Source organism: Sander vitreus, chromosome 23, assembly GCF_031162955.1.
Source record: "Sander vitreus isolate 19-12246 chromosome 23, sanVit1, whole genome shotgun sequence".
Lineage (NCBI taxonomy): Eukaryota > Metazoa > Chordata > Actinopteri > Perciformes > Percidae > Sander > Sander vitreus.
Genome location: NC_135877.1, coordinates 934,481 through 961,220, shown reverse-complemented (window position 1 = coordinate 961,220; position 26,740 = coordinate 934,481). Strand labels below are relative to the sequence as shown.

The window sequence follows — 26,740 nt, the reverse complement described above, 5'->3', positions numbered from 1 at the left end:
TGAACCCCTTAACCTCAATACTCCAATCAGTGCTCTCAGAACACAGGTCTCCTTTCTGTCCCAAGTTAAAAAGAAGTCAGATGACATCCCTCTTTTTCATAAATAACAAACACATTCTATGTAACATTTTGTCATACTGATTGCATATACTGTCATTGTATTATATTGACCTATTCTGGGTGTCATATGCTGTACAGATTGTAAAGTCCCCTGAGGCAAATTTGTGATTTCTGACTTTGGGCTACAAAAATGTAGCATAATTTTGACCAAAATAAAAAAGAAGAATGTTGTTGAGTATAATTTTCTAATAGGTTTATTGCAAACCGAAGCCATTGGCTGCTAAGCAAGTAGTAAAACAGCAACATGATGCAACAGGAGGTAGAGTGGTCGTCTACCAATCGGAAGGTCGGTGATTTTGATCCCCGATCCCAGTCTACATGTTAAAGTGTCCTTGGGATACTGAACCCCAAATTGCTTCCAGGAATGTGCATACATGTTTGTTTCAGATTACCAGGTGGCACCTTGTATGTTAGCCTTGGCCACAGGTAGTGGTGTAACGGGACCATAGTTGACACTCATGGTTTGGAATGCATTTGAACCGCGGATCAATTGCAAAGTTCAATCTGGCGATACGATACATATCACGATACATGGGTCACGATTCAATATATTGCAATATATTTCGATACTGTGCGTAAGGCGAAATATTGGGAGTTTACTGTAGGTAAACGAGTCAGAACACAGAAAATCAAACTGCCAGTTTGGGATTGTGGTTCACAGGTTCTTAGTGAGCTAATGTTTAGATGCTAAAATAGGCCAAAGTTCAGCCATAGCTACATTGTTAGCTTAAGTCAGGCACTGCTAGGCCCTGTTAGACGAGGACACTAGTGGTGCGTCTCAGCATAGCCATCTAGCAGTAGGGGGTTTAAACACAACATAAACGTCAACCACTGTCTTACATGAATATTTTTGCACGTAAACTAAAAAAAATTACAAAAATAAAAATAAAAAAATCGATATTGCGTTTTTGAAAATAGATATGGTATTGCTAAATAAAATATTGTGATACTCAAGTGTATCGATTTTTTCTTACACCCCTAACTGCTGTTACTGTTGCTTGAAGTAGGCTGATAAATCTCTAAGGCGGGTTGCAGTCAAAAGATACAGGCAACGCAATTTTCTGTTCACGTGAACGGCACATGATAAAATCTGGTGCCAATATGGCACCGGTGCCTAAACGACTGGTGTCTACCAAACAGAATAGCAACGTGGATTTCAGTGCCACTTAAACACCTGCTCTGCTCTCTGATGCTCTGAAACAGACGTGGTTTTTGTGCTGATCCGAAAGTCGATCCGATCCATGACTCAAAACTGTGATCCGATCTGTGAGTTTGGTGATCTGTTGCACCCCTAGCCACTGGTGTATGAATGGTGCCTGTAGTGCTGAGCTCTCTGACTGGCCGCTAAGAACAGATCAGAATAGATAGCCCTATATAAATATAAACCATTTACTGATTTTAAACAGCCAAATCTCACACGAATACACCAACAGAGAGAGAGAGAGATTTCAAAAAGGTTACTTCTTACAGTTGAATCATAATGCTTTAAGAAAATTAAATGTTGACTATAATAAACCCCTTATCTGTAAACACGTGTCAGCAATTGATTTGCGTAGCGTACTAAAATGAACTAAAACCAATGGCAGTCAGGAAGGGTAAAAAAAAACATCCTTAAGCCCATGTGCATGTCCATGAAGCTGTTTAATTATAATGGCGGCATATATAAATGTGGCTCTTTACCTTCAAGGGACTCTATCCCAGTTGCCTGAGACAGTAAGTCTTCATGTCTGGCCACGACCTGGAAGGAAGGAAGGAGTATTAACAAATTGGGGTTAATATTATGGTTACATATTAGTGCTAATTCAGTGTTGATGGCAATAAAGAGAGTGGTCATTAGCATTTCACAGATATTGTTTACTGTTAAAAAAAATAAGGTTAACACAGCACACACCATATATTTGGCTATCTTTTGGCGAGTCAAAGATTTAATTTAGCTGTTCCTACTAGGGTTAGCATTCATTATCGATTAAGCAATTATTTTCTCGAATAATTGGTCTATAAAATAAAATGCCAATCAAGGTTTCCCAAAGCAACAACTTAAAAACTGTCTGGTTTTGTCTGAACAACAGTCCAAAACCCCAAAATATTCAGTTTACTACCATAAATAGACACTATTTACATAGGATGGGAGAAAAGCTTGCTCTGGTTTATTGGCATTTCTTTAAACCAATCACAATCATCTTGGGCGGTGCTAAGCACCGGACGGAGCCACGGTGCCTCTGCTAAATAGTCTCAGGAAGGAACTAGTTTTGGTGGAACATGTGTTTGTTCAAAGGTTGTTTTAGTCGTGCAACAGAAAACTCAGATTGGACAGATAGTCTAGCTAGCTGTCTGGATTTACCCTGCAGAGATCTGAGGAGCAGTTAACCATAGTCCTCACAAATCCACCGGAGGTTAGAACGCCAACACAGAGACAGAGGAAGGGGACGGACAGCCGGCAGAATTTCCGGAGTCAACGGAGCAATCCCAGAAATGGAACGTCGTGGATATAAACTACCCAATACCTTGACAGGCAGGAAGGGGGGAGAGACCACAGCGATGCAATGGGATTATGAATCCCACTGCTTTTCTTAAGCATGTGGACAGTGTTTGTGTAATTACTCTCACTGCCAGATTGGGGAGACAAAGGTTTCACTCTAGCTTTAATATAGAATTTTGATTTGAATTTGATTATGCACTATTTCATGTGAAACTCTTGAGTAATGAACCTTCATTTCACCATCTCTACTATAAGTTGACCCCGACTCTGACGGACTCCGACTCTACACTGGTCTGAGCTGCGTTCCAGCTGTACCGCTGTTTTGTTCCGTCCTCCGCCACACACCATACCACACCGGGAGCATCTCAGAAGCGGAGCGTCTTGCTGCCCGACTCACAGATTACATTGTCTCTACAAGTACTTTACAGAACACTCGCGTGTTTATTAAGCTAGCGTCTACCTTCCACTCCAAGCACACTGCAATTAAACTCCATGCCTTCATTTGGCTGTTGTGGTCCTTATAATAAAAAAACAAACAGGGGGGGGGGGGGGGAAGGGAGGGAGGGTGTCTTTTGGTAACTTGACTGGATAGTCTCGCTGTTTCACTTCCTGCCCGGCTGTCCGAACTCCCCGCGGCTTGCATGAAAATAGACCTGACGCGTGTCTTTAGCTGAGCGGAGTGTCACACACGCTTCTGGGACGCGCCACAGCGCAGCTGGTGGATTATCAAACATTGACTTGAATGGCTGTGATTGCTCGCGGGGGTCGCGACGCACCCGGAATGCAGCGCAGACACCCCTGGTGGAAAATTAGGGGTTAGACTCCCAGTGAGTCGGTGTGGCTGTATTGTGGTGTATTGGGTTTGTACCTGGCTGTGCAGCTCCTTGTCCAGCTGACTGATGCCCTGTGCCAGCTTGGCCAGCTGCTCAGCAATGACAGCATGGTGAATAGCCTGAGCTGTGTACGTCTTCACATCAAAGTCCTGTGCCAGGAAATCAGCGAAGCACTCTGTAAAAAAAAAACAGCAGCACGTCCTCAAACCATTCAATATACTCAATACAGTTCATACTATTCCTAAATGTCATTTTTGTGGTGTACTGCTACTGAAACAAAAAACATCTTCAATTAAGCATTTAGTCTGTTGTTTTCTGTTTAATTTAGAATAAAATATCAGATTTTATAAAAAAAAATAAAAAAATTTGTGCAGAAATCTTAATGTGAAAACTAGAGATGGTCCGATACCATTTTTTCCCCGATACCGATTCCGATACCGAGTACCAATCTGATACCAGTGTGTCATATATTTTATTATGTTTTTAAAGCAGTATACTACTATCCCTGTATGGATGTGATGGGATTGCTATCATTGGCTCAGGTTAAAGTCTTTGTGAAACATGAACAAACACAAACAATGATATAGCCATAAAACTTTCTTTTATTATCCAGTTTGACAGTCAGTCATAACGGAAAAAGAACTTAAACTACTTTAAAGTAGATTTTCTTTAGGACTTTATTACATGATATCAGATCGGTGCATAAACTCCAGTACTTCCCGATACCAGCATTTTAGGCAGTATCGGAGCCGATACCGATACATCTCTAGTGAAAAGTAACTAAAGCTGTAACAGATGAATGTAGTGGAGTAAAAAGTACAATATTTCTCTCTGAAATGTAGCGGAGTAGAAGTAGAAAGTGGCATGAAGAGAAAAGACTCAAGTAAAATACCTCAAATGTGTTCTTAAGTACAGCACTTGAGTAAATGTACTTAGTTACATTCCACCACAACCTGACGTCTCTCTGACCTGTTCTTTGTGAGCCGACATCTGACAGCCACCCAGCAAAATGTTTATATCAGCATTGGAAAACTTAAAAAAATATATATATCTTTTGGTGTGCAATGCTTTTTTAATGCATCTCATATCCAAATTGGCACACATATAGCAAGGAACATCACAAGGTATTTTAGCTTTGTCTGCATGGAGTTTGGAAAGAAAATTGACAGTAGTGTATACATCACTGGACTGTCATATCAGAGGCATGTACACCAGCGCAAAGTGGAGCAGGAAAATAGCATTGCACACCAATACTGTGCCAAATCGTACTTTAAATTACATAAAACTGTGTAAAAAAAAAGTAGAATCTGTTAAAAAAATATTACAATAATAAATAGGCCCTAACGTTACCTCATTGCACCAGAGATAATGCGATGCCGCACAGCAACCTTTTGTTTTGTTTTTTGTTATATGACTTCAGATTAAAAATAAATAAATCAAATCAATGTGTACCTTTGATCATGTAGTTGGCTGAATGAATGAATGCTTTATTTCGAACATCATATAATAATATCATAAAAACGAAAAGAACTAAAAGTTAAAAGAATCCAGTACATTCATTCAGTACTAATGCTTATTCGTCCAACTCCTATTGGAATTATCACTTGGCAAACAAAAGTCTGAGAACTCCGCTCCGCCTCTTTCAGCTGTAGTCTCTTTTAGTTTCTGTCACCACCAGTGTCATTTACAAGTTATAGCAAATATATCAACAGCTATGCAAATGAGCCGCACATGTATTCCGAGTGCCTGAAAACCATGGATGAATTAGCCTAAACCTCGGGTGATAACCACGTCACAATTACAAATTAAGATATGCAATATGTGGTTAGCTCGGAAGTGCTTTTTAGCTAACCGCGAAACGAAATTGGGCAACGCTTTTAAATATATGTTGTACAACTATCGATGAACACATTGAATAGGACACAGATCCCCGCTGCTGCTCATAAAGCGTTTTTTTACCATCTTTCAGAAGTGAATTCGTGGTAGGTTCTCTCCCGTTCTCCATGTTGATACTTCCGCATGTGACGTTTAAACTGAGAGACGAGCTGCACTGGACGTTGCACGAGCCTTAAAGGGCCACACACGTGAAATTCTGGACTGCTCTTTTTCATGTAGTCCCCGAGGCTAGCCGTGTATGACAAGCCATTTTAACATTTAATAGCTAGACTGGATATGTATTGCAGATATATGTAATTCAACTCTTCCTACTCAAAAAGAACAATTTCAGATATCCACAATGTCATTCTTTCTATCCACAATGAACATTCCAGATATCTGCAATAGAATTATTATTAGGAAGAACTCCCATTTCAGATATCTACAATACAATTGTTACTAGTCAAAACTAAAGTGAGCCATTTTGGCATTCGTTGTTATCTTTTTGCTTAATGTCACTGCGTCAGTTACTATTTCAGATATATAAAATTACATTCTGGATGGGAAGCATTTCTATTATAGATATCAACAATTGTATTTTTCCCAGTAAAATTGCAGTTGTATGTATCTGTAATGACATTTTTTACTAGTCAGAATGTATTTTGGATAATCAAAATTACAATATAGATATCTGGAATGTTTGTTTCATGTTGGATATCTGTCATTAGAGTTTTGACTAATAACAATTGTATTATATATATATATATATCTTAGATATCTGAAATGGGAGTACTTCCTAGTAATAATTTTATTGCAGATATCTGGACTGTTCATTGTGGATAGAAAGAATGACGTTGTCTGAAATTGAAAGCCCCAGACACATGAATGGGAAAGGTGATGTGATTTGTACTAGTAAGAATGACGTTGTAGATGTCTGAAATGACAATTATAGATAGGAAGAATGTCATTGTGGATATCTGAATTGTTCTTTTTGACTAGGAAGAGTTGAATGATGGATGAATGCTATTAAATGTTAAAATGGCCACATACAATTTTAAATGATTTTTATATAGCTTAAATTTAGTTTTGACCAGTAAAATCAAAGTTGTAGATATCTTGACATACACTTTTTACCAGTAAAATTCACATTTTGGATATCTCTATTGGCATTCTAACTAGTGAGAATACAATTTCAACGAGTATAAATGCTATTATGGATATCTAAAATGTAATTATAGAAGGGAATGTGGTTTGATTAAATGTTAAAACTGCTTGCCATACAACGTTACTTTTAATAACACTGGTACGGTAACAGTTTACCCTTATATTATATTAGTAAATACCCAGCATTTACTTTAAAAAAGATCATGCTGAAGGAAAATAATTCTGTAGGGACAACGAAAGTTTACACTACAGATTTCTATCTCAATTGATTTGTGCATTGTTTGTAGTCATTCTTAAATGTATCCAAATGTTCAGAATTGTATCAACCTTAATATGTATTTTGTAAATATTCATTGGTTCATTCATTCATCCATCTATTCATCCACATATCAGTACACCCATGTAATTAACCAGCTGGCAAGAAATTCTCCTTTCTTTTTGTATTTCTGTTATTATTCTTGTTCATATCAAATTATTTTAGCTGTTTAATAATGACCACCGGCCTGATTTGTATTTGTATTTTTCCTTTTTATTAATAAAATAACAAAAAAGACAAACATGATTCTTAAAAGGTAATGACTCATGTCACCCACTATTTGAGATTTAATTTAATTTGATGTAATCATGTATTACATAAAAGTATAGTCCTCAAGGCAAGCAGGCAAACTTCCTAGAGATAGGATAAACATCACAACACCTACATGAGTGTAAAAAAAATCAAACCATAACCAATCATAATTACAACATTGAGCAACAAACTGACGGACATCATAATAACGAGCACTCAGGGGTTTTTTCATCCCCGCCTGTGCATTGCCTTATGTTATTGTATATCTCTTCTTTTGGATATTTATTTCATATGCACAAATTAAGTTTGGGTGAGGAAACCCATAGTGACAGGGAAACAAACTTCTACACAATACTGGTATGGCTTACCCCTCTCATTACTTATTCCACACTACTAGCTAGTTAGCTAAATAGAAATTTAGATATATTTGCACTGATTCTTAGTCTATTTTTTGTATCAATATCCAACTTGCATTAGACAAGTCTGCAAATCTAACACTGTCTTTAAAGATCAGTCTACTATCACTTTGTGAAAGCGTTGTGAATCACAGACAACAAATTAAACAAAACAAAAACTACATTAAAATACTGAAATGTTTAACAAATAGATACAGGAAAAAATAACGTATGCAAGAGACTTTCAGTATACAGACAGTATGTCTTGAGGACATGGTTGCTAAAAGGAATAATTGTCATCACACATCTCTCTCACTCTATCCAGTTTAGCTATTTTCAGTTGATAAGGAAATCCTACCTATCCACTTATTGAAAATAAACATTTTGGCAACAGCAAAAGCTACAACTAACCTAGTATTCTTATTCTGCTTATCATTATTTATATATTGTTAAATAGACAGTCTCAGGGCTTTCGCTGCCCCTTGAACGGTAGAAAATGTGTTTGGGACATAGACTGTTAAATATTGGTGAAGCCATTGGTGAAGCCAATGCAGAAGTGCCTCAAACCTGCATCCTATCTAATTTCCAGCATTGGGTGACTCCAATGTTTGCAAAATTAATTTCTTTTTTTATAGAAGTCTATGAGAAAATGACCCTGATTCTCACTTGATTGATTACCTCAGTAACCTCACCTGGTAGAGCGCGTGCCCATATACAGTATAGAGGTACTGTATATGGAGCGGCCCCGGTCTGTGGCCCTTTGTTGCATGTCATTCACCCTCTCTCTCCACTTTCATGTGTTCAGCTGTCTTATAAAATAAGGCCCAAAAAGGCCCAAAAAATAATCTTAAACAAAAAAAACTGACAATAAAGCAAGGGATGCTACACGCAGACCTGTCAATCATGATAAAGGCTTTTAATGTAAACATGGCACTGTTTACATTAAAATAGCTGTGAACTTGTTTTTGGGTGGTGTCTGTGTTTTTATTTTAAACTTTGAGTTTTGTTCAGCAACTTCTCCCCTGCTGTTTGTATTATACTTTTGACAGCTAATACGATTAGAGTATTTTTCAAGTTTGGGATGCTATAACTTAATTAAGGAGAATTAAGTTATTGATGAGATAATGCAGAGGAAATCAATTGATATGTCTAATTTGTTTGGCATGGAGGGAGCAGGATCATGGGGGCAGCGTTTGTGCCACCACCATTCTTACAAGGACTGAAGTATGGGTAGATTTTCTCAGTGAAGGAGCAGCCAGTAAAGGAGTAGATCAGAGCTGCAGCATCTACGTCATAAAAGGAGACCAGACCTTCCTCATAATCCACAAACACCCCCACCTTCTGAGGCCGAGACTTCAGAGAGAGAAGGACACCAGGGCCTGCAAGAGCTTTATACTCATCTACATTTCTCAACCATATACTCCAAAAGCCATTCTTAGGGGACAATCTGAGCTTTCCCTTCCTGATGACCGATTCATTGGCCACCCCTAGGTCCCATTCAGTTTTGCCTCCAACCTCAACTTCGTAGTAAAATCTACCTGACGAGAAACTCTGTTTTCCTAAAACACCGTTACAGATGGAGAATCTCAATGGGTTGTCTAGGACATCATTTTGTATATCACTACACTTTACTTGTTTCCCATCATCAGACAGGATGAGATAGGAACTAGCAGTGTCAGGATCAAGAGTGACATCTACTACATATTGCTGAACCCTCTTCAGCTCAACATCAGCACACAGCTCCTTCATCTCTTTACTGAGTGTCTCCTCCAGCTGAGCCACAGCTCTCCCCACAGTGCCCTTGTATGATGACTGAAATTTGACATCTGTCCAGTCTTTGGTGGGTGGAGCAGGGATTAAGGATGGGAAGCTTAGAAGCAAATGGAGGTGGTCGTCAGTGTGTGAGAGATGCTCCACCTCGGTTCTTCTCTTCATCAGCTCAGAGATTTCCTGTTCAAGCTTTTCGATATAACCTTTAGCCTGTTTCTCTGCTTTTTTCTGCTTCTCTTCAATCGCATCCATAAGCTGAGCCAGGCCTCTCTCAACAGACTGGATCAGAGTAGTGAAGACCTGAACACCGGCTGCTGTCTCTCTGTCTGCATTATCCTTGCTGAGCTTCAGTGATTCTTTCATCTGCTGAACCTTCAGTCGCCTCTCCTGTATCATCTGTTGAATTTCAGCCTGTGTCTTCTCCAGTTTAACTTTCTTGTGTTTATATTCTTCAATCAGATGAACAATGGGATGTCTCTTGTGGTCTGATTCAGTGCAGAAGTGACATACACACACCTGATCTGTCTGGCAGAACAGCTCCAGAGGTCTATCATGCCTCTTACACATTCTGTTTTCCAGGTTCTCCACAGGATCAATCAGCTTATGTCTTTTCAGGCCTGTGATTCTGTGATGAAGCTCCAGGTGAATTTCACAGTAGGAGGTCAAACACACCAGGCAGGACTTCAGGGCCTTCAGTTTGGTTTCAGGGCAGACATCACAGAGCACTGAGCAGCTGCTGACTTTCTTTATGTCTGACATCCTGAAATGATCAGCCATCTCAGATATGAATGTATTGACCCGCAACAAAGGCCTTCTGTCAAAAAGATTTTTACACATGGGACACTGGCTTTGGACATTAATCTTCCAGTGTTCTGTGATGCAGTTCTTGCAAAAGTTGTGTCCACATGGTAGGGTGACTGGATCAGTGAACACATCCAGACAGATGGAACACAGAAAGTGCTCTTCAGAAAGGAAATTGCAGGCAGTAGACATGTCTAGAAAACAAGACCAAAAGGGAAAACAATTACTTTCTCACTCCTCTCACTACATACTGTTTTCTCATTATTAGCTTTGGGTCCCAAAGATTACCACAAAGAGTCCTAGCACACTTCCTATTCAAACTGCACAATGTAATGGTTTAAATGAGGTGTCGGTAAATCTCTCAGATTTTCTTTTTTTACAGCAAATACGTTTAGCCATGAAGAAAAATATCTTTTTGAAAGGTGGTAGTACTGTTAAAATAGTAAATACTGTGTTGAAAGAGAAGCACACAAATAATTTTACACAGTGTAATACATTTTACTGATAACAACAATAACAAAATGATTATTGCTTGAATGAACACAGCAGTTTTTTTATCAGTCACAATTCTTAGACAAAGTATAAAAAAAACAGAATAAAACTGTACAAGATCAGCTTCAAAGGCATTTATGTATAACAGTGTTATTAGAAAGTTAGTGTTTATGATATTATGTCCATCCCAAGCCCAGTAAAGACTATGTTGCTATAAACATGTAGTCTCTGCCATTCATTGAAGTTCTCTAATTAGGGTTCAAACCCCGAAGGGTACGGTGGCCGACAGGGTCAAACGCCCTGCAACTTAAGAAAACACACGCAAATAGACAAAACACAAGCAAATTAAGAAAACAACTTCATTAATTTGACAACACATGTGCAGCATTCAGCAAACACGCTGCAAATACACACAACACAACCAAATACATAAATGCACTGCAAATACACACAACACAACCAAATACATAAACGCACTGCAAATACACACAACACAACCAAATACATAAACGCACTGCAAATACACACAACACAACCAAATACATAAACGCACTGCAAATACACACAACACAACCAGGGTTCTAAATGAACTTTTATGATCACCAGCCAATGATTGGCTGGTAACATTAGAAAGTTACCAGCCAATCAGAATTTCCACTAGCCAAATTTTTTCCCATCCTTCTATCTATCTACAGTATCCATCTATCTATCTATCTATCTATCTATCTATCTATCTATCTATCTATCTACAGTATCCATCTATCTATCTACAGTATCTATCTATCTATTTACAGTATCCATCTATCTATCTATCTACAGTATCTATCATCTATCTATCTATCTACAGTATCTATCATCTATCTATCTACAGTATCCATCTATCTATCTACAGTATCTATCCATCTATCTATCTATCTACAGTATCTATCTATCTATTTACAGTATCCATCTATCTATCTATCTACAGTATCTATCTATCTATCTATCTACAGTATTTATCCATCTATCTATCTATCTACAGTATCTATCTATCTATCTACAGTATCTATCTATCTATCTACAGTATCTATCCATCTATCTACCTATCTATCTATCTACAGTATCTATCCATCTATCTATCTACAGTATCTATCTATCTATCTATCAGTATCTATCTATCTATCTACAGTATCCATCTATCTATCTATCTATCTACAGTATCTATCCATCTATCTATCTATCTATCTACAGTATCTATCCATCTATCTATCTATCTACAGTATCTATCTATCTATCTACAGTATCTATCTATCTATCCATCTATCTACAGTATCTATCTATCTATCTATAGTATCTACAGTATCTGTCTATCTACAGTATCTATCTATCTATCTATCTATCTATCTATCTACAGTATCTACAGTATCTGTCTATCTACAGTATCTATCTATCTATCAACAGTATCTATCGATCTATCTATCTACAGTATCTATCTATCTTTATCTCTATCTATCGACAGTATCTATCTATCTACAGTATCTATCTATCTATCTATAGTATCTACAGTATCTATCTACAGTATCTATCTATCTATCTATCTATCTATCTATAGTATCTACAGTATCTATCTATCTTTATATCTATCTATCTACAGTATCTATCTATCTTTATATATGTCTATCTATCTATCTATAGTATCTATCTATCTATCTATCTATCTTTAGTATCTATCTATCTCTCTATCCATCTATCTCTCTATCTATCTTTAGTATCTATCTATCGCTCTCTCTATCTATCTTTAGTATCTATCTATCTTTAGTATCTATCTATAGTATCTATCTATCTATCTATCTATAGTATCTACAGTATCTATCTATCTATCTACAGTATCTATCCATCTATCTATCGACAGTATCTATCCATCTATCTATCTATCGACAGTATCTATCTATCTATCTACAGTATCTATCTATCTATCTATCTATTTATCTATCTATCTATCTACAGTATCTATCTATCTATCTATAGTATCTACAGTATCTATCTATCTACAGTATCTATCTACAGTATCTATCTATCCATCTATCTATCGACAGTATCTATCTATCGACAGTATCTATCTATCTACTATAGTATCTATCTATCTACAGTATCTATCTATCTACAGTATCTATCTATCTACAGTATCTATCTATCTATCTATAGTATCTACAGTATCTATCTACAGTATCTATCTATCTATCTACAGTATCTATCTATCTATCTATCTATAGTATCTATCTATCTATCAACAGTATCTATCGATCTATCTACAGTATCTATCTATCTTTATCTCTATCTATCTACAGTATCTATCTATCTATATATCTATCTATCTATAGTATCTATCTATCTATCTATATCTGTCTATCTATCTATCTATAGTATCTATCTATCTATCTATCTATCTATCTATCTTTAGTATCTATCTATCTATCTATAGTATCTATCTATCTCTCTATCTTTCTATCTATAGTATCTATCTATCTATCTATCTTTAGTATCTATCTATCTATCTATCTATCTATCTATCTATCTATCTATCTATCTATCTATCTACAGTATCTATCTATCTATCTATCTATCATATCTATCTATATATCTATCTATCTATAGTATCTATCTATCTATCTATCTATAGTATCTACAGTATCTACAGTATCTATCTATCTATCTATCTATAGTATCTATCTATCTATCTATAGTATCTACAGTATCTACAGTATCTATCTATCTACAGTATCTATCTATCTTTATATCTATCTATCTACAGTATCTATCTTTATATCTACCTATCTTTATATCTGTCTATCTATCTATCTATAGTATCTATCTATCTCTCTATAGTATCTATCTATCTATCTATCTCTCTATCTATCTTTAGTATCTATCTATCGCTCTATCTATCTATCTTTAGTATCTATCTATCTTTAGTATCTATCTATAGTATCTATCTATCTATCTATCTATAGTATCTACAGTATCTATCTATCTATCTACAGTATCTATCCATCTATCTATCTATCGACAGTATCTATCCATCTATCTATCTATCGACAGTATCTATCCATCTATCTACTGTATCTATCTATAGTATCTACAGTATCGATCTATCTATCTATCTACAGTATCTATCTATCTATCTATCTATAGTATCTACAGTATCTATCTATCTACAGTATCTATCTACAGTATCTATCATCTATCTATCTATCGACAGTATCTATCTATCTATCTACAGTATCTATCTTTATATCTATCTACAGTATCTATCTATCTACAGTATCTATCTATCTATATATCTACAGTATCTATCTATCTACAGTATCTATCTATCTATCTATAGTATCTACAGTATCTATCTATCTATCTACAGTATCTATCCATCTATCTAGCTATCTACAGTATCTATCCATCTATCGATCCATCTATCTATCTATCGACAGTATCTATCTATCTATCTATCTACAGTATCTATCTATCTTTATATCTATCTATCTACAGTATCTATCTATCTACAGTATCTATCTTTATATCTACCTATCTTTATATCTGTCTATCTATCTTTAGTATCTATCTATCTATCTATCTCTCTATCTATCTTTAGTATCTATCTATCTATCTTTAGTATCTATCTATCTCTCTATCTATCTTTAGTATCTATCTCTCTATCTATCTTTAGTACCTATCTCTCTATCTATCTTTAGTACCTATCTCTCTATCTATCTTTAGTATCTATCTCTCTATCTATCTTTAGTATCTATCTATCTTTAGTATCTATCTTTCCATCCATCCATCTATCATTAGTATCTATCTATCTTTATATCTGTCTATCTATCTTTATATCTATCGATCTACAGTATCTACCTATCTATCTATCTACAGTATCTATCTTTATATCTATCTATCATTTGAATCACATGTCTTCAGAGCTCTTCTTCTTCAGAGGTGGTGCCATCAGAATCTGAGCCACCCTCTGTTCCTTTTGTTCCGTGTTTGCGCACAAAGTCAGGCCTGTCAGCATGCCAGATGTCAATGGCTTTGGTTGGATCAAAGTCTTTGATGTCAGGTGAGCACAACTGGGTTTTAAGGAGGTCTGAGAGGGTACAAGCGGCCGAAATGGGTTTCCTCAGGAGGGTAGCTGGCGTCTCCCTTAGAGATAGGGTGAGAAGCTCAGTTATCCGTGAGGAGCTCGGAGTAGAGCCGCTGCTCCTTTGCGTCGAAAGGAGCCAGTTGAGGTGGTTCGGGCATCTGGTAAGGATGCCCCCTAGGCGCCTCCCTAGGGAGGTGTTCCAGGCACGTCCAGCTGGGAGGAGGCCTCGGGGGAGACCCAGGACTAGGTGGAGGGATTATATCTCTAACCTGGCCTGGGAACGCCTCGGGATCCCCCAGTCGGAGCTGGTTAATGTGGCCCGGGAAAGGGAAGTTTGGGGTCCCCTGCTGGAGCTGCTACCCCCGCGACCCGACCCCGGATAAGCGGATGAAGATGGATGGATGGATGGATGAGAGGGTCTCACCTTTTAGGCGTGAGCGCCAGTCACTCTTTACCTGCTTCATAACACTGAACCCTCTTTCACAGTCAGCTGTAGTTGCAGGGATGGTGAGGAGAGCATCAAAAAGGTCAAGGACATCAGGACACCGATGGCGCAGAATTCTGTTCACAGTAGGCCAGGGGCCTGTTGCACAAAACCAGGATAAGGGATTAAGGCGGGATATTCAAGTTATCCTGGATGAATTTAGCTTTGATTTGGTTGCACAAAAGCAGGTTGAATTAAACTCAGCCAAGTAACCATGGAGATGTATTCTTTGCAGCTAGCCTGCTCCAGAGCAGGCTAACAGCCAGGCTAACAGCCAGGCTAAGATTAATCCTGGAGTCTTATGCGTTAAATCAGCTGCTGCTCTGATCCGAAATAAACGTGTTTAACAGTTATTCCGTTGTCTTCTGAATGTGTTTTTTTGTATTTTTATTAACATGCATTACTTGTCACTATTGCGGTCACAAGTTTGATGTAAATCCTACTATTGCAGTTGTTTGGATGGTAAGAAATTGTTGCACTATCACCGGAGATAAAGTGGGACAATGCGGAGGAAATGGGCTTTTCCTCCGCTGCTCTCCCCGTGAATATGCCCCGTGCAACATGGAGAGGCGGGGGGGGGGGGCAGGGGGATCCTCCCACACCGTGCAGCGGACTCTAAAGGAGACTTTTTAGCGTCAATAACGACGACAATGGCACCTGACCAAACGTCCGTATTTTTCGAGATGGGAGTGAGAATGTGTTGGAATGCCACAAAGCTTCTTAATCTTTTTATTTTGGTGCCGTCACGCATCTGGAGCTTGGGAGTGAGAAAAAAAACATGAATAATAGGCTATATTGTTTTACAGATATGCTTACAGTGTGTATTGAAGTCACTTACTTCTTTTTCTAGTTTTTGTCCAGTCATGTTTGTTCTGTATGAACATTAATTGTAGAAAGATATTTAGAATTATAGCTTATAGAGATTTGTGGATATGGTTGTAAAACATATTCTCTCATTATGAATAAGGGTTTGAAATTAAGCCTAGTCCTTAGGGTAAATTGTCCCGAGGAACATGAATTCCCTCTGCTCACTTTTAAGGCAAAGTAGGCTAAATAATAAAACATTTTATTTATATAGTGCTTTACAGGCTACTCAAAGACACTTTACAGTACAACCAGCACATTTAGCACATCAAAACAGATATAGCAATAAAACCAACACAAAACAAGCATATTAAAAGCAATTAAAACTTTGGTGGAGTGACTAGTAGGCCCTAAGTAGATCTTTTTAAATCCTTACGCATTGTTTTGTCTGTTGGACTTTTTCTCTCTGTCTGATAACAACAGCCGTATTTCCCTTTTTGCATATTATGTTTCACCTCCTCGTCATTTTCCATTAACAGCTGCTGCTCAGCGGGTTAAAGATATGCCGCACGCGTCTTCTCCATTTCTGCATCAGTAAATCTGTGATCGATACCGTGGTCTATTTAAGAAAGCCGTGAACGTGCACTTATCCCAACTATCTACACCTGGCTTGACATAGCTTCACCTTCTCATCCTGGCTCGGCAAACGTGCAACCGATTAAGCCGTGATGAGCGGATCACACTAAGTCAAGCTGCGCTTTTTCAGTTATCCTGGATTTCTTCATTCTACTTTTGTGCAACAGGCCCCAGGTCTTCTCAAAGGTTCCTGCAGCAGAGTGAGACAGCCAATATTCATTATGCATTTGCAAACAATTATACATTTTCAAATGCAACTTTAGTTATTAAAAGATGGCATCAAATTTGGATTGTGTCTTTAACAAATGACATTTACTCTGATTCCTGATAAACTAAATAAAACTGTCTCACAATATTAGACATTTCTATAGAGCTTGGGAACTTTTCAAGCACTTTTAACATGTTTAAAAATGCTACTGATAAGGTACATCAGCCACCAGGTTCCACCTACTCTGGTTGGCATCAAAAGCCTTCATGTGGAGCTCCCTGAAGTACTGCTTTAGGCTGGCCCTGTTCACTCCACTCTTATGATATCAGGTGTAGAGTCCACTCAACAGGTCCTCAACTTTCCTGGCCATCACATTTGTCCTTATTCCATCTGAAACGGCAAGTTCTAGCTTATGGGCCATGCAGTGGATCCCCAGCACATTTGGTCTGTCTGCACACAGTTTTGTAACTACACTATTGTTTACTCCTGTCATTACAGATGCTCCATCTGTGGTGATTGCCACTAGCTTGTTCTTCCAATCAGTGCTGACTCCACTTTCCATTATACTGCACACTGCTTCAGCTATATTTGTAGCATCTGGCTTTGAGACAGCTTTTACCCCGACAAAATCAACTTTGACCTTCCCCTCACTAGCACTCCTGATGTAGACCATTTCTTCTTCCATCACTGCACTGTCCAGGGATCCATCTGACATGACCGAGATGAACTTGCCATCTGATAATCTTGCCCTCATTTTTCTTCTCTCTTCCTCTGCTATGTAGTGAATGAACTCTTTTGCCTGGTAGTCATTTGTGTATGTCTCTCCTATCTTCAAGCCTTTCTTCCTGTCCACCCTGAAATTCATTTTTGTGTAAATGAAGCCACTGTTAGCACCTACAACACAGTAGCTACATTTCAGTGAGATTTTTTTTCTTCTTTTTGAAACCTCTTTTTGAAAGGTAAAGTTTCATCTGTGTCTATGGAAGCGCTCTGAATCGTATTAAATGCGAAGTCGGTGAAAGGCCTGCCCTTTTTTCCGATGGCGGGGGCATTTCGAAAAAGTAGCTGCATCTTCTCCAACTCAGACGTCTTCAATAAAGTGAGGCTCTCAATACGGCCTGTCTTGGCAGTTTTAATCCTTAGGCTCTCCTGATGACTTCGGGCACTCTCATGGTCCTTTACTGCCTCGACTTTAAAATTAGTAGTTCCTACCACGAAATTGTTAGTTTTGTCTTTTTCTTTTGCGTACATGCAGCAATCCTGACAAAACACGACGACATTTTCGTGATCAAACATAAGCCATTCACGACCCGTCAGCCATTTAGCATTACATTTTCTTTTCTTCGTTTCTCTGTCAATATCCTCATCCCCTGCCTCGTTCCTCTTCTCGCCCCCAGAAGTCTGTCCCAACCACCGCCGCATTTAGTTTAGCTAATCTTAACTTTATACTTTACTTTACTAGCTACTCCCTCTTCTTTCAGTCTGCTCCCTGCTCTGGCTCCGTTCGTTTCCATGGTTTCTCACGCTTCACTGCGTGTAGCCAATGGGCGTATGAAACGTCATCATGTAGCAGTGTTCTTGGGAAATGTAGGAAGTACTGCCAGGGGGATAAATGACTGAGAACAGAGCCTTATGCATCATGCATGTAATGCCTCGTGCATCACCGGCCAAACTGGCTACTAAGTTTTTATTAACACCCGCCAAAATTAATTTTAACCCGCATTTGGCAGGTTGGCGGCTCAGGTCAGGTGATACTCAATCAGCAGAGACGTCTGTAAACTCGTGGTGATAAAACATTTAACGTTGACGTTTCTTTAAGCCATGTTACATGAGAGGGTTTAATTTCGAGGTCTGAAATTACTGAAGTAGGCTATAGGCCTTCTCAAGTGTAATATTGTGATTATACAACAAAATAAGTGATCAATCTGTATTCATATTGTGGAGCAATTCGCTCTTGAAATACAAAAAACAGACAGGATTTCTAGTCCCTCCCTGTTTAGTAAACCAGCCAATTTACCATGGGATTTATCTAACTGAATAAATCCCACATATAAACACAAAACTGCTTTGCTAACTCCAACTTGTTGTAAGTAAGACATCTGCTGAAAAAGTTATTGTATTCATTAGCATGATTGCCGTACTGTTTAGTTCACAAACATCCAACACACCAAAGTACGAAGAGCGGCCCAGACGCAAGCTTTTGTTTTGAAAAGTCAAAGCTCGAGGACGGCACCAGCCAGGAGGGCGTGAGACGGGAGCATAGACTGTATATTATTAATATATTATGTTATTAATAATAATAATAATAATAATAATAATAATAATAATTTAATATACAGTCTATGGACGGGAGGGTATGAGGCGGGACTTCTCTTTTTACTATGCAGCCATACCCGACTGGAGAACTTCCGTTGTGTAATCTGGATGCTGCGTTTTTTTGTTGCATTTGTTTTCGGGGTTTGTGTGCTTTTCTTTTTGCATCGTTTTTTATTTGTAGTGCGTTTTGTGTATTTGGTTGTGTTGTGTGTATTTGCAGTGCGTTTATGTATTTGGTTGTGTTGTGTGTATTTGCAGTGCATTTATGTATTTGGGTGTGTTGTGTGTATTTGCAGCGTGTTTGCTGAATGCTGCACATGTGTTGTCAAATTAATGAAGTTGTTTTCTTAATTTGCTTGTGTTTTGTCTATTTGTGTGTTTTCTTAAGTTGCAGGGCGTTTGCCCCTGTCGGCCACCGTAGAAGGGGGTTTTAACCCTATTATTTTTCTCTCCCGGTTTAGTATTATTTGTCGTCTTCCGCCGCGGCTCAAATTCCCGTGATCTGGAATGAAACTCTGCCAAATGACTGGAAATTATGTGCATTCGGTTCCCAAGAAATATGAGAAGAATCTGCCACATGGTGGCGCTACAATTAACGAAAAAAGTAATTTTGGAAAGAAAACGCCCCTCAGGCTGTAAGTCTGATTGACTTCAAATTGCTCACACATATGCAGCTCAATGTGCTCTACAAAAAAGCCTTTGGACCATAGAGGTGCACAGTGATGGAATGTTTGGCTAATTTGCATAATGTGAAAAACATTCAAATGAATAGAACTTTGTCAATTTTGATCCTATCAACACCAGTCCTTGCAGGACTGAGATACACATTTCCACTATAAATGAGCAAGATTGGTGAAAAAACATGGCCGCCATCAATTAAAGAGTTGCGCCAAGGGTGGGGCTTAGCAGTAAATTGGCCATAACTCACTAGTGGTTAATTCAATCATCATAAAATGTGTAACATATCTTCAGTGCGTCATGAGGAATAGGTTGACGCAAGGATTTTGAGTTTAACCCATAGGGGGCGCCAGAAATACCACAACATTGTACCGCAAAACCCGGTAGACGGAATTTCACCAAAATTGGTACACATGGTCTGGGGGCGAGTAGTAAGTGTCATATTGATTGGTGCATGTGGGCGTGGCCTATTTAGTATTATATGCTAAATTATGCATTTTCTCAAGTTACTGGGGGCTGGAACGAGCTAGAGACATAAAAAAATGTGCTCATGCTTCCCAAAGAATATGATGCAATTCGGCCTGATAGTGGCGCTATAACTTAGGCCAAAGGTTTTAAAGGCCACGCCCCTCACATGGTGACATGAGATGTGAAAAACAAGTCCAGCTGAATCTGCGCTATAAAAAAAGCCTCTTGGACCATAAACGTCCATGATGATGGATGTAGCTAATTTGCATAATGTGAAAAACAGTTAAATGAATATATCTTTGTCAATTTTGATTCTATCAAGACCAAAATTTGTATATGGCCTTGTGGGACTGATATACACATTTCAATAAATGAGCAAGATTCGCCATTAAACATGGCAGCCATCAATCAAATAACTTCCTAAAGGGCGGGGCTAGCAGAGAATTCCCTATAACACCAGTTCTGCCCTAGTAATCTTGTCTAAAATGATGGAGACATTTAAGACCACAACTTGAAAGTACATAAGTGGTGAACCCGGCCACACGGCTTCACCACTTTTTTATAGAGCATTAAACCATCTGAATTGGTTTTGCTCAGTTTTGTGAAGCTACAAACCCACTCAACTCTGCTTGCGGCTTTGACTTTGGTGATTTGGCATCTGCTCAATGCTGCTTGCTGCTTTGACTTTTGGCGAATGGACTGCTTCCCAAGCCTGCTGTAGCACAGGCAGTAGAGCGTTTACCTAACAATCAGAAAGTTGGCGGTTCTGATCTCAAAGTCTATGATTGAGAATGAAAGGTAACTGTAACAAGCGAAATTGCTTTGAGAACCCAAAAAAAGGGGTTTGTACCTGCCACTTGCGGCCATGTTTTTAGACTTTTTGGTCCGTATCATCTGTTCATTAAATCATTTAATTCAATCTGGGTGAATCTATGAAAAGTGAATCAGAGATAAAAAACCAAGTTCATCAGTGATGACAGATGGACTGTAGCCTGTTATGAATGTAGGTGTGACCAAGTGCAAATGAATAGCGTTTCCTGCATTAAACCCCAGCAGTAAAATCATTTTTCATCCTCACCAGTATGTCCTGCTGTCTTCCTATCTGGTCTCTTACCACTAAGGAAATTACTGAACCAATAGCACGACTATACAATCGAGCTCTTAAGACCCACAGTAATCTTCCAAAGTGGTCTCACCATTGCATTGCACTTGCACGCTCAAACGCTCTGACTTACCAGAACTACATAAAACAGCCACGCTATTGCATTTTATTTTCAGATTCAAAATGGCACCTTACCAGCACTTGCTGCACTTCTCCCAACACACAATATGAGACCAGAACGCCTCACTAGGTCAGTCTCACAGGCATTCATTCCAGTTCCCTTATACAAAACAACTATGGCCAGAAATCCTTTTTTTATAGATACACCAAAATTTGGATGATGGATGAATGACATTCCCCATCACATTAGAGCACTACTATCCACATATTTCAAAAAGGTACACAAACAATTTCTTCTCAACAGTTACACTTGCACCAATTGATTGTTCATGTATTGTCCAAGTCTTGTTTGCACTGTCTGTATTGTCTGTATATGGCTAGCCCATACTAATGTCCTGTACCTATGTTTTTGTCCTCATGTGCTGTAACTGTATTGTTGTTTTAGCTGTCTGTATCGGTCTAGTCCATGCAGATGTCCTGTACAAATGTTTCTGTCCTTATGTCCCTATGTGTTTAATGTTTTATGTTTCTGCAGAACAGGAACCTGCTGGAAACCAGTTTTTAAACTGAGTCAGGCCCGTTTATTTTGTAACTTAATGTTACTTTTAACTTTCCTGTATAATAAATGAAAGAAAGAAAGACAAGACAAGACTTACTGCATGGTTTGATGATAGTCTAACTCTATGTCTTTTAAAAAAGTTAACCTATCAATTTTTGGTGAATCAGTTCTATTTGTGACACCCCAGACTCCCTCGTATGATGAAATCAGATAGTCCTCCATTGTCTTTCAATCGGCACATTTGTCTTGGGCATTTGAGAGAACACAGGTGATGTTACAGCACACATCCTCTGATATACACTCTAGTGATAGACCGATTTTATCGGCCGGCCGATATATCGGGCCAATATTTGCGTTTTTACGTGTATCAGCATCGGCCGATACGCGGTTGCTGCGTTCGCCGATAGTTTTTTCCAGCAGACCATGCACTGCCCCTCCTCCACTAGCAGAGTGCTGGTTCTGGAAGTCTTACATTACAAATCAAGCACTTTATTTCAATGGCTACTTTTCAGGTTTATTGTTTTCTTAAATTATTTAAATGTGTTGACAAAGGACACCTGATTATATCATAATGTCTTATAATATGTCAGCAAGCAATGCATCATCAAGGCTGTGTTGTAGATGTTGATGAAAGCCTTTTACCCTTGCACAGTTAACCATAGGCAGTGCACCCATCCATATGATGCACATTGCACACATCATTTGGGTGATATGAATGTAAGATGATCGCAGAAGCAACACCGATCTGTGTTTTTGTTTATTTTTTAAAGAAATGGCAGAGCAGATTCCGAAAACAAATCCAGTGTGGTAGGGTTTACATTTTTATGATGTAAATTGAGGGAGTAAAAGCAGTATCGGCTCAAGAAAATCAGCAGAAAGAATTTGTATCGGCATCGGCACTAAAAAATCCATATCGGTCGATCCCTAATATACACATAATCGTATACATGTGCAATCAAACTACAGTTAACATTCAGTAACACACACACAGATCCGTACACCAGAACATTAGGGGTGAAATTAATCATTTAATCGCTGCAGTGACAGACCATAACCGATTATTGCCTTCTGATGTTGCTTGTTGATTTTCCGGTCGCTGCTTTTTTTGTTTTTGCCTTGTTTTTGGGGAGTTCATATATATCTGAGTGCTTGAATTTGTTGATAAAAACCCTATGTAGCAATATATAATAATATTGGGTAGGGGTGGAACGGTACACAGAAGTCACGGTTCGGTTCATACATAACGGTTTGGTTCAATACAATGGAGGGAAAAGCATAACAGAAATGCAGAACTCACATTTTTATTGTGCATGTCTCAGGCTGTACCACCTAGTGTCATCCAGTCTGTCCCCTGAGCTAGCTGTCTCAGGCTGTACCACCTAGTGTCATCCAGTCTGTCCCCTGAGCTAGCTGTCTCAGGCTGTACCACCTAGTGTCATCCAGTCTGTCCCCTGAGCTAGCTGTCTCAGGCTGTACCACCTAGTGTCATCCAGTCTCTCCCCTGAGCTAGCTGTCTCAGGCTGTACCACCTAGTGTCATCCAGTCTGTCCCTGAGCTAGCTGTCTCAGGCTGTACCACCTAGTGTCATCCAGTCTGTCCCCTGAGCTAGCTGTCTCAGGCTGTACCACCTAGTGTCATCCAGTCTGTCCCCTGAGCTAGCTGTCTCAGGCTGTACCACCTAGTGTCATCCAGTCTGTCCCCTGAGCTAGCTGTCTCAGGCTGTACCACCTAGTGTCATCCAGTCTGTCCCCTGAGCTAGCTGTCTCAGGCTGTACCACCTAGTGTCATCCAGTCTGTCCCTGAGCTAGCTGTCTCAGGCTGTACCACCTAGTGTCATCCAGTCTGTCCCCTGAGCTAGCTGTCTCAGGCTGTACCACCTAGTGTCATCCAGTCTGTCCCCTGAGCTAGCTGTCTCAGGCTGTACCACCTAGTGTCATCCAGTCTGTCCCCTGAGCTAGCTGTCTCAGGCTGTACCACCTAGTGTCATCCAGTCTGTCCCCTGAGCTAGCTGTCTCAGGCTGTACCACCTAGTGTCATCCAGTCTGTCCCCTGAGCTAGCTGTCTCAGGCTGTACCACCTAGTGTCCTCCAGTCTGTCCCCTGAGCTAGCTGTCTCAGGCTGTACCACCTAGTGTCATCCAGTCTGTCCCCTGAGCTAGCTGTCTCAGGCTGTACCACCCTAGTGTCATCCAGTCTGTCCCCTGAGCTAGCTGTCTCAGGCTGTACCACCTAGTGTCATCCAGTCTGTCCCCTGAGCTAGCTGTCTCAGGCTGTACCACCTAGTGTCCTCCAGTCTGTCCCCTGAGCTAGCTGTCTCAGGCTGTACCACCTAGTGTCATCCAGTCTGTCCCCTGAGCTAGCTGTCTCAGGCTGTACCACCCTAGTGTCATCCAGTCTGTCCCCTGAGCTAGCTGTCTCAGGCTGTACCACCTAGTGTCATCCAGTCTGTCCCCTGAGCTAGCTGTCTCAGGCTGTACCACCTAGTGTCATCCAGTCTGTCCCCTGAGCTAGCTGTCTCAGGCTGTACCACCTAGTGTCCTCCAGTCTGTCCCCTGAGCTAGCTGTCTCAGGCTGTACCACCTAGTGTCATCCAGTCTGTCCCCTGAGCTAGCTGTCTCAGGCTGTACCACCTAGTGTCATCCAGTCTGTCCCCTGAGCTAGCTGTCTCAGGCTGTACCACCTAGTGTCATCCAGTCTGTCCCCTGAGCTAGCTGTCTCAGGCTGTACCACCTAGTGTCATCCAGTCTGTCCCCTGAGCTAGCTGTCTCAGGCTGTACCACCTAGTGTTATCCAGTCTGTCCCCTGAGCTAGCTGTCTCAGGCTGTACCACCTAGTGTTATCCAGTCTGTCCCCTGAGCTAGCTGTCTCAGGCTGTACCACCTAGTGTCCTACAGTCTGTCCCCTGAGCTAGCTGTCTCAGGCTGTACCACCTAGTGTCCTACAGTCTGTCCCCTGAGCTAGCTGTCTCAGGCTGTACCACCTAGTGTCATCCAGTCTGTCCCCTGAGCTAGCTGCAACAGCCTTTAGTGTGTAAAGTAAGATGTAAACAGTAACAAAGAGTACCCCACATCATCTCTAGACTCCATCTGGAACTTGTAATCAAAATAAGACAATCAGCTATAAAACTGGAAATACAGCATCTCTTATTTATGAAAGTGCAAATTACATATATAAACAATAATAACAACAACAACAAATATGTGGACGGGATGGCATGTTGTAACGAGGTTCGAGCACACCCTATTTGTATTTGTATTTAAAGGCTGGTTAAGCACTGTAGGGAGGAGAAGTTGGACAGTTTCTTTGTCTCGTTCCAGCGATTGGTACAGCTGGGTGATACATACATACCCAACAACTGCTGAACAACGCTGACACACTTATCTTATCCACCACTCTCTCGCCTGTACTACTGTAACTGACCCGAAGACCGAAGTTTTTGAGGCCGGGACGGCACCAGGCGGGAGGGCATGACACGGGAGGCTTCAGGCTTCATCCATACAGTCTCGAAGTTTCGTGCTAACCCGGAAATGTTGAGCAGGATGAGTGTAACTAAGCCTCTCTAAATCAGAAGAAACTCTTTTAATCTTTATGTTCGTAAAATATGAGATCGTATTCCGAACGAGCCGCCATTATGCCCGGTTGAAAAATCCGGGAGCAACCAGACCCACGTGACGCATTCGTCCAATCAGCTGCCGGTTTTAATTTTTTGGGCGACAATACAGATTAGCGCCGCCTGCTGTTATGGAGACGTATTACACGCTTTTACAGGCTTTATACCTTTTCGCTCTGCGCGCTCCCGCAAAGTGCATGCAGCGGTCACATTCACCGCATGCACACAATGGAGAAAAGAAAGCCACAAATCTGAAATGATTTCTGACACAGAAATTAGACTTGTTTTTTGCTTTTGGGTTTCTTGATTGGCCGCTTTAATATGAAAACAGGAAAACACTAGGCCTAAACACTATTTCCTTTTTAATGCACACAAATAAACCACATTTTGACCTGTTTTTCAGATTGATTGAATAAAATAGCCTTAGTAAACGGAGCATACAAGGACGGACCACAGACCCTTTTCCTTTGCTTTTTTTAGGTGAGAGTATTTTGAATGGCAGTTCAGATTGTCCTACTGGAGCTAATAGGAACATCTGACTAAGTTTAACTGCACTTCACCAAATCTTTTCAGCACTATACAGAAGGGTACACTTTATAGTTGTTGATCTCTGTTTGTAACACACACACAAAAAAAATATCATCCACGTACTCACCCGTGGGTCTCTGATGTATGATGTAGCCTATCCGGTAAACGTAAAAGCTGTAAGCTTTGATAATAGAGAACACCAGACGTCTCTCTGCAGCAATGAGTTTCTTTCACTTTTATTTCGGGATTGTGGCGGCAAAACAGTCCTGTTCCTCCAGTGTTGCTCCGCCTCTCATATTAATACTCTGTAGATCTAAAATTCCTTTTTTAACGTGATTACTGTGCCATCATTTAGTCCAAAATGCTCAGTCAGTAGTGTTTTTTTTTAAATCACAGTGAACACGTTTTCACCAACCTTTCAGCAAAGAGAGAGAGAGAGAGACACACACACACATTCTGAACATGATTGGGTCCACATGGGGAAAACAAGTATTTAAATTCTGACTATAAAGTCAGAATTCTAAAGGGAAAAAAGGTCGTAATTCACGACGCTGAAGTTGGCTCCACATTCGCCTCCGGTTCTCCTTAAGTTTCGATTCCACCTTAAGAAAATGCCTGTTT

General features: G+C 39.7%; 2 protein-coding genes across 2 annotated transcripts in view; both read right to left on the bottom strand.

Moving 5' to 3' along the window:
- cog5 (component of oligomeric golgi complex 5) overlaps window positions 1-5,481 on the bottom strand; it is an 89,867-nt gene extending 84,386 nt beyond the window's left edge. The window contains exons 1-3 of the mRNA XM_078281613.1: window positions 5,391-5,481; window positions 3,467-3,606; window positions 1,800-1,857 (exon numbers count right to left, since the gene is read on the bottom strand). Coding sequence (XP_078137739.1) covers window positions 1,800-1,857; window positions 3,467-3,606; window positions 5,391-5,436 — 244 coding nt within the window. The 5' untranslated portion in view covers window positions 5,437-5,481. The remainder of the gene's footprint in view (window positions 1-1,799; window positions 1,858-3,466; window positions 3,607-5,390) is intronic.
- A 1,496-nt stretch (window positions 5,482-6,977) lies between these two features.
- Window positions 6,978-26,555, bottom strand: LOC144512319 (E3 ubiquitin-protein ligase TRIM21-like). Its single transcript, XM_078242988.1, has 2 exons — window positions 26,247-26,555; window positions 6,978-10,198 (listed from the first exon to the last, which is right to left on the bottom strand). The coding sequence occupies exon 2, from the start codon at window positions 10,194-10,196 to the stop codon at window positions 8,583-8,585; it is 1,614 nt and encodes a 537-aa protein (XP_078099114.1). The 5' UTR covers window positions 10,197-10,198; window positions 26,247-26,555; the 3' UTR covers window positions 6,978-8,582.
- Between the last annotated feature and the right edge of the window lie 185 nt (window positions 26,556-26,740).

Excerpts from the sequence above, each read along its gene's own strand:
- LOC144512319 (XM_078242988.1), bottom strand. The coding sequence starts at position 10,196 with ATGTCTACTGCCTGCAATTTCCTTTCTGAAGAGCACTTTCTGTGTTCC.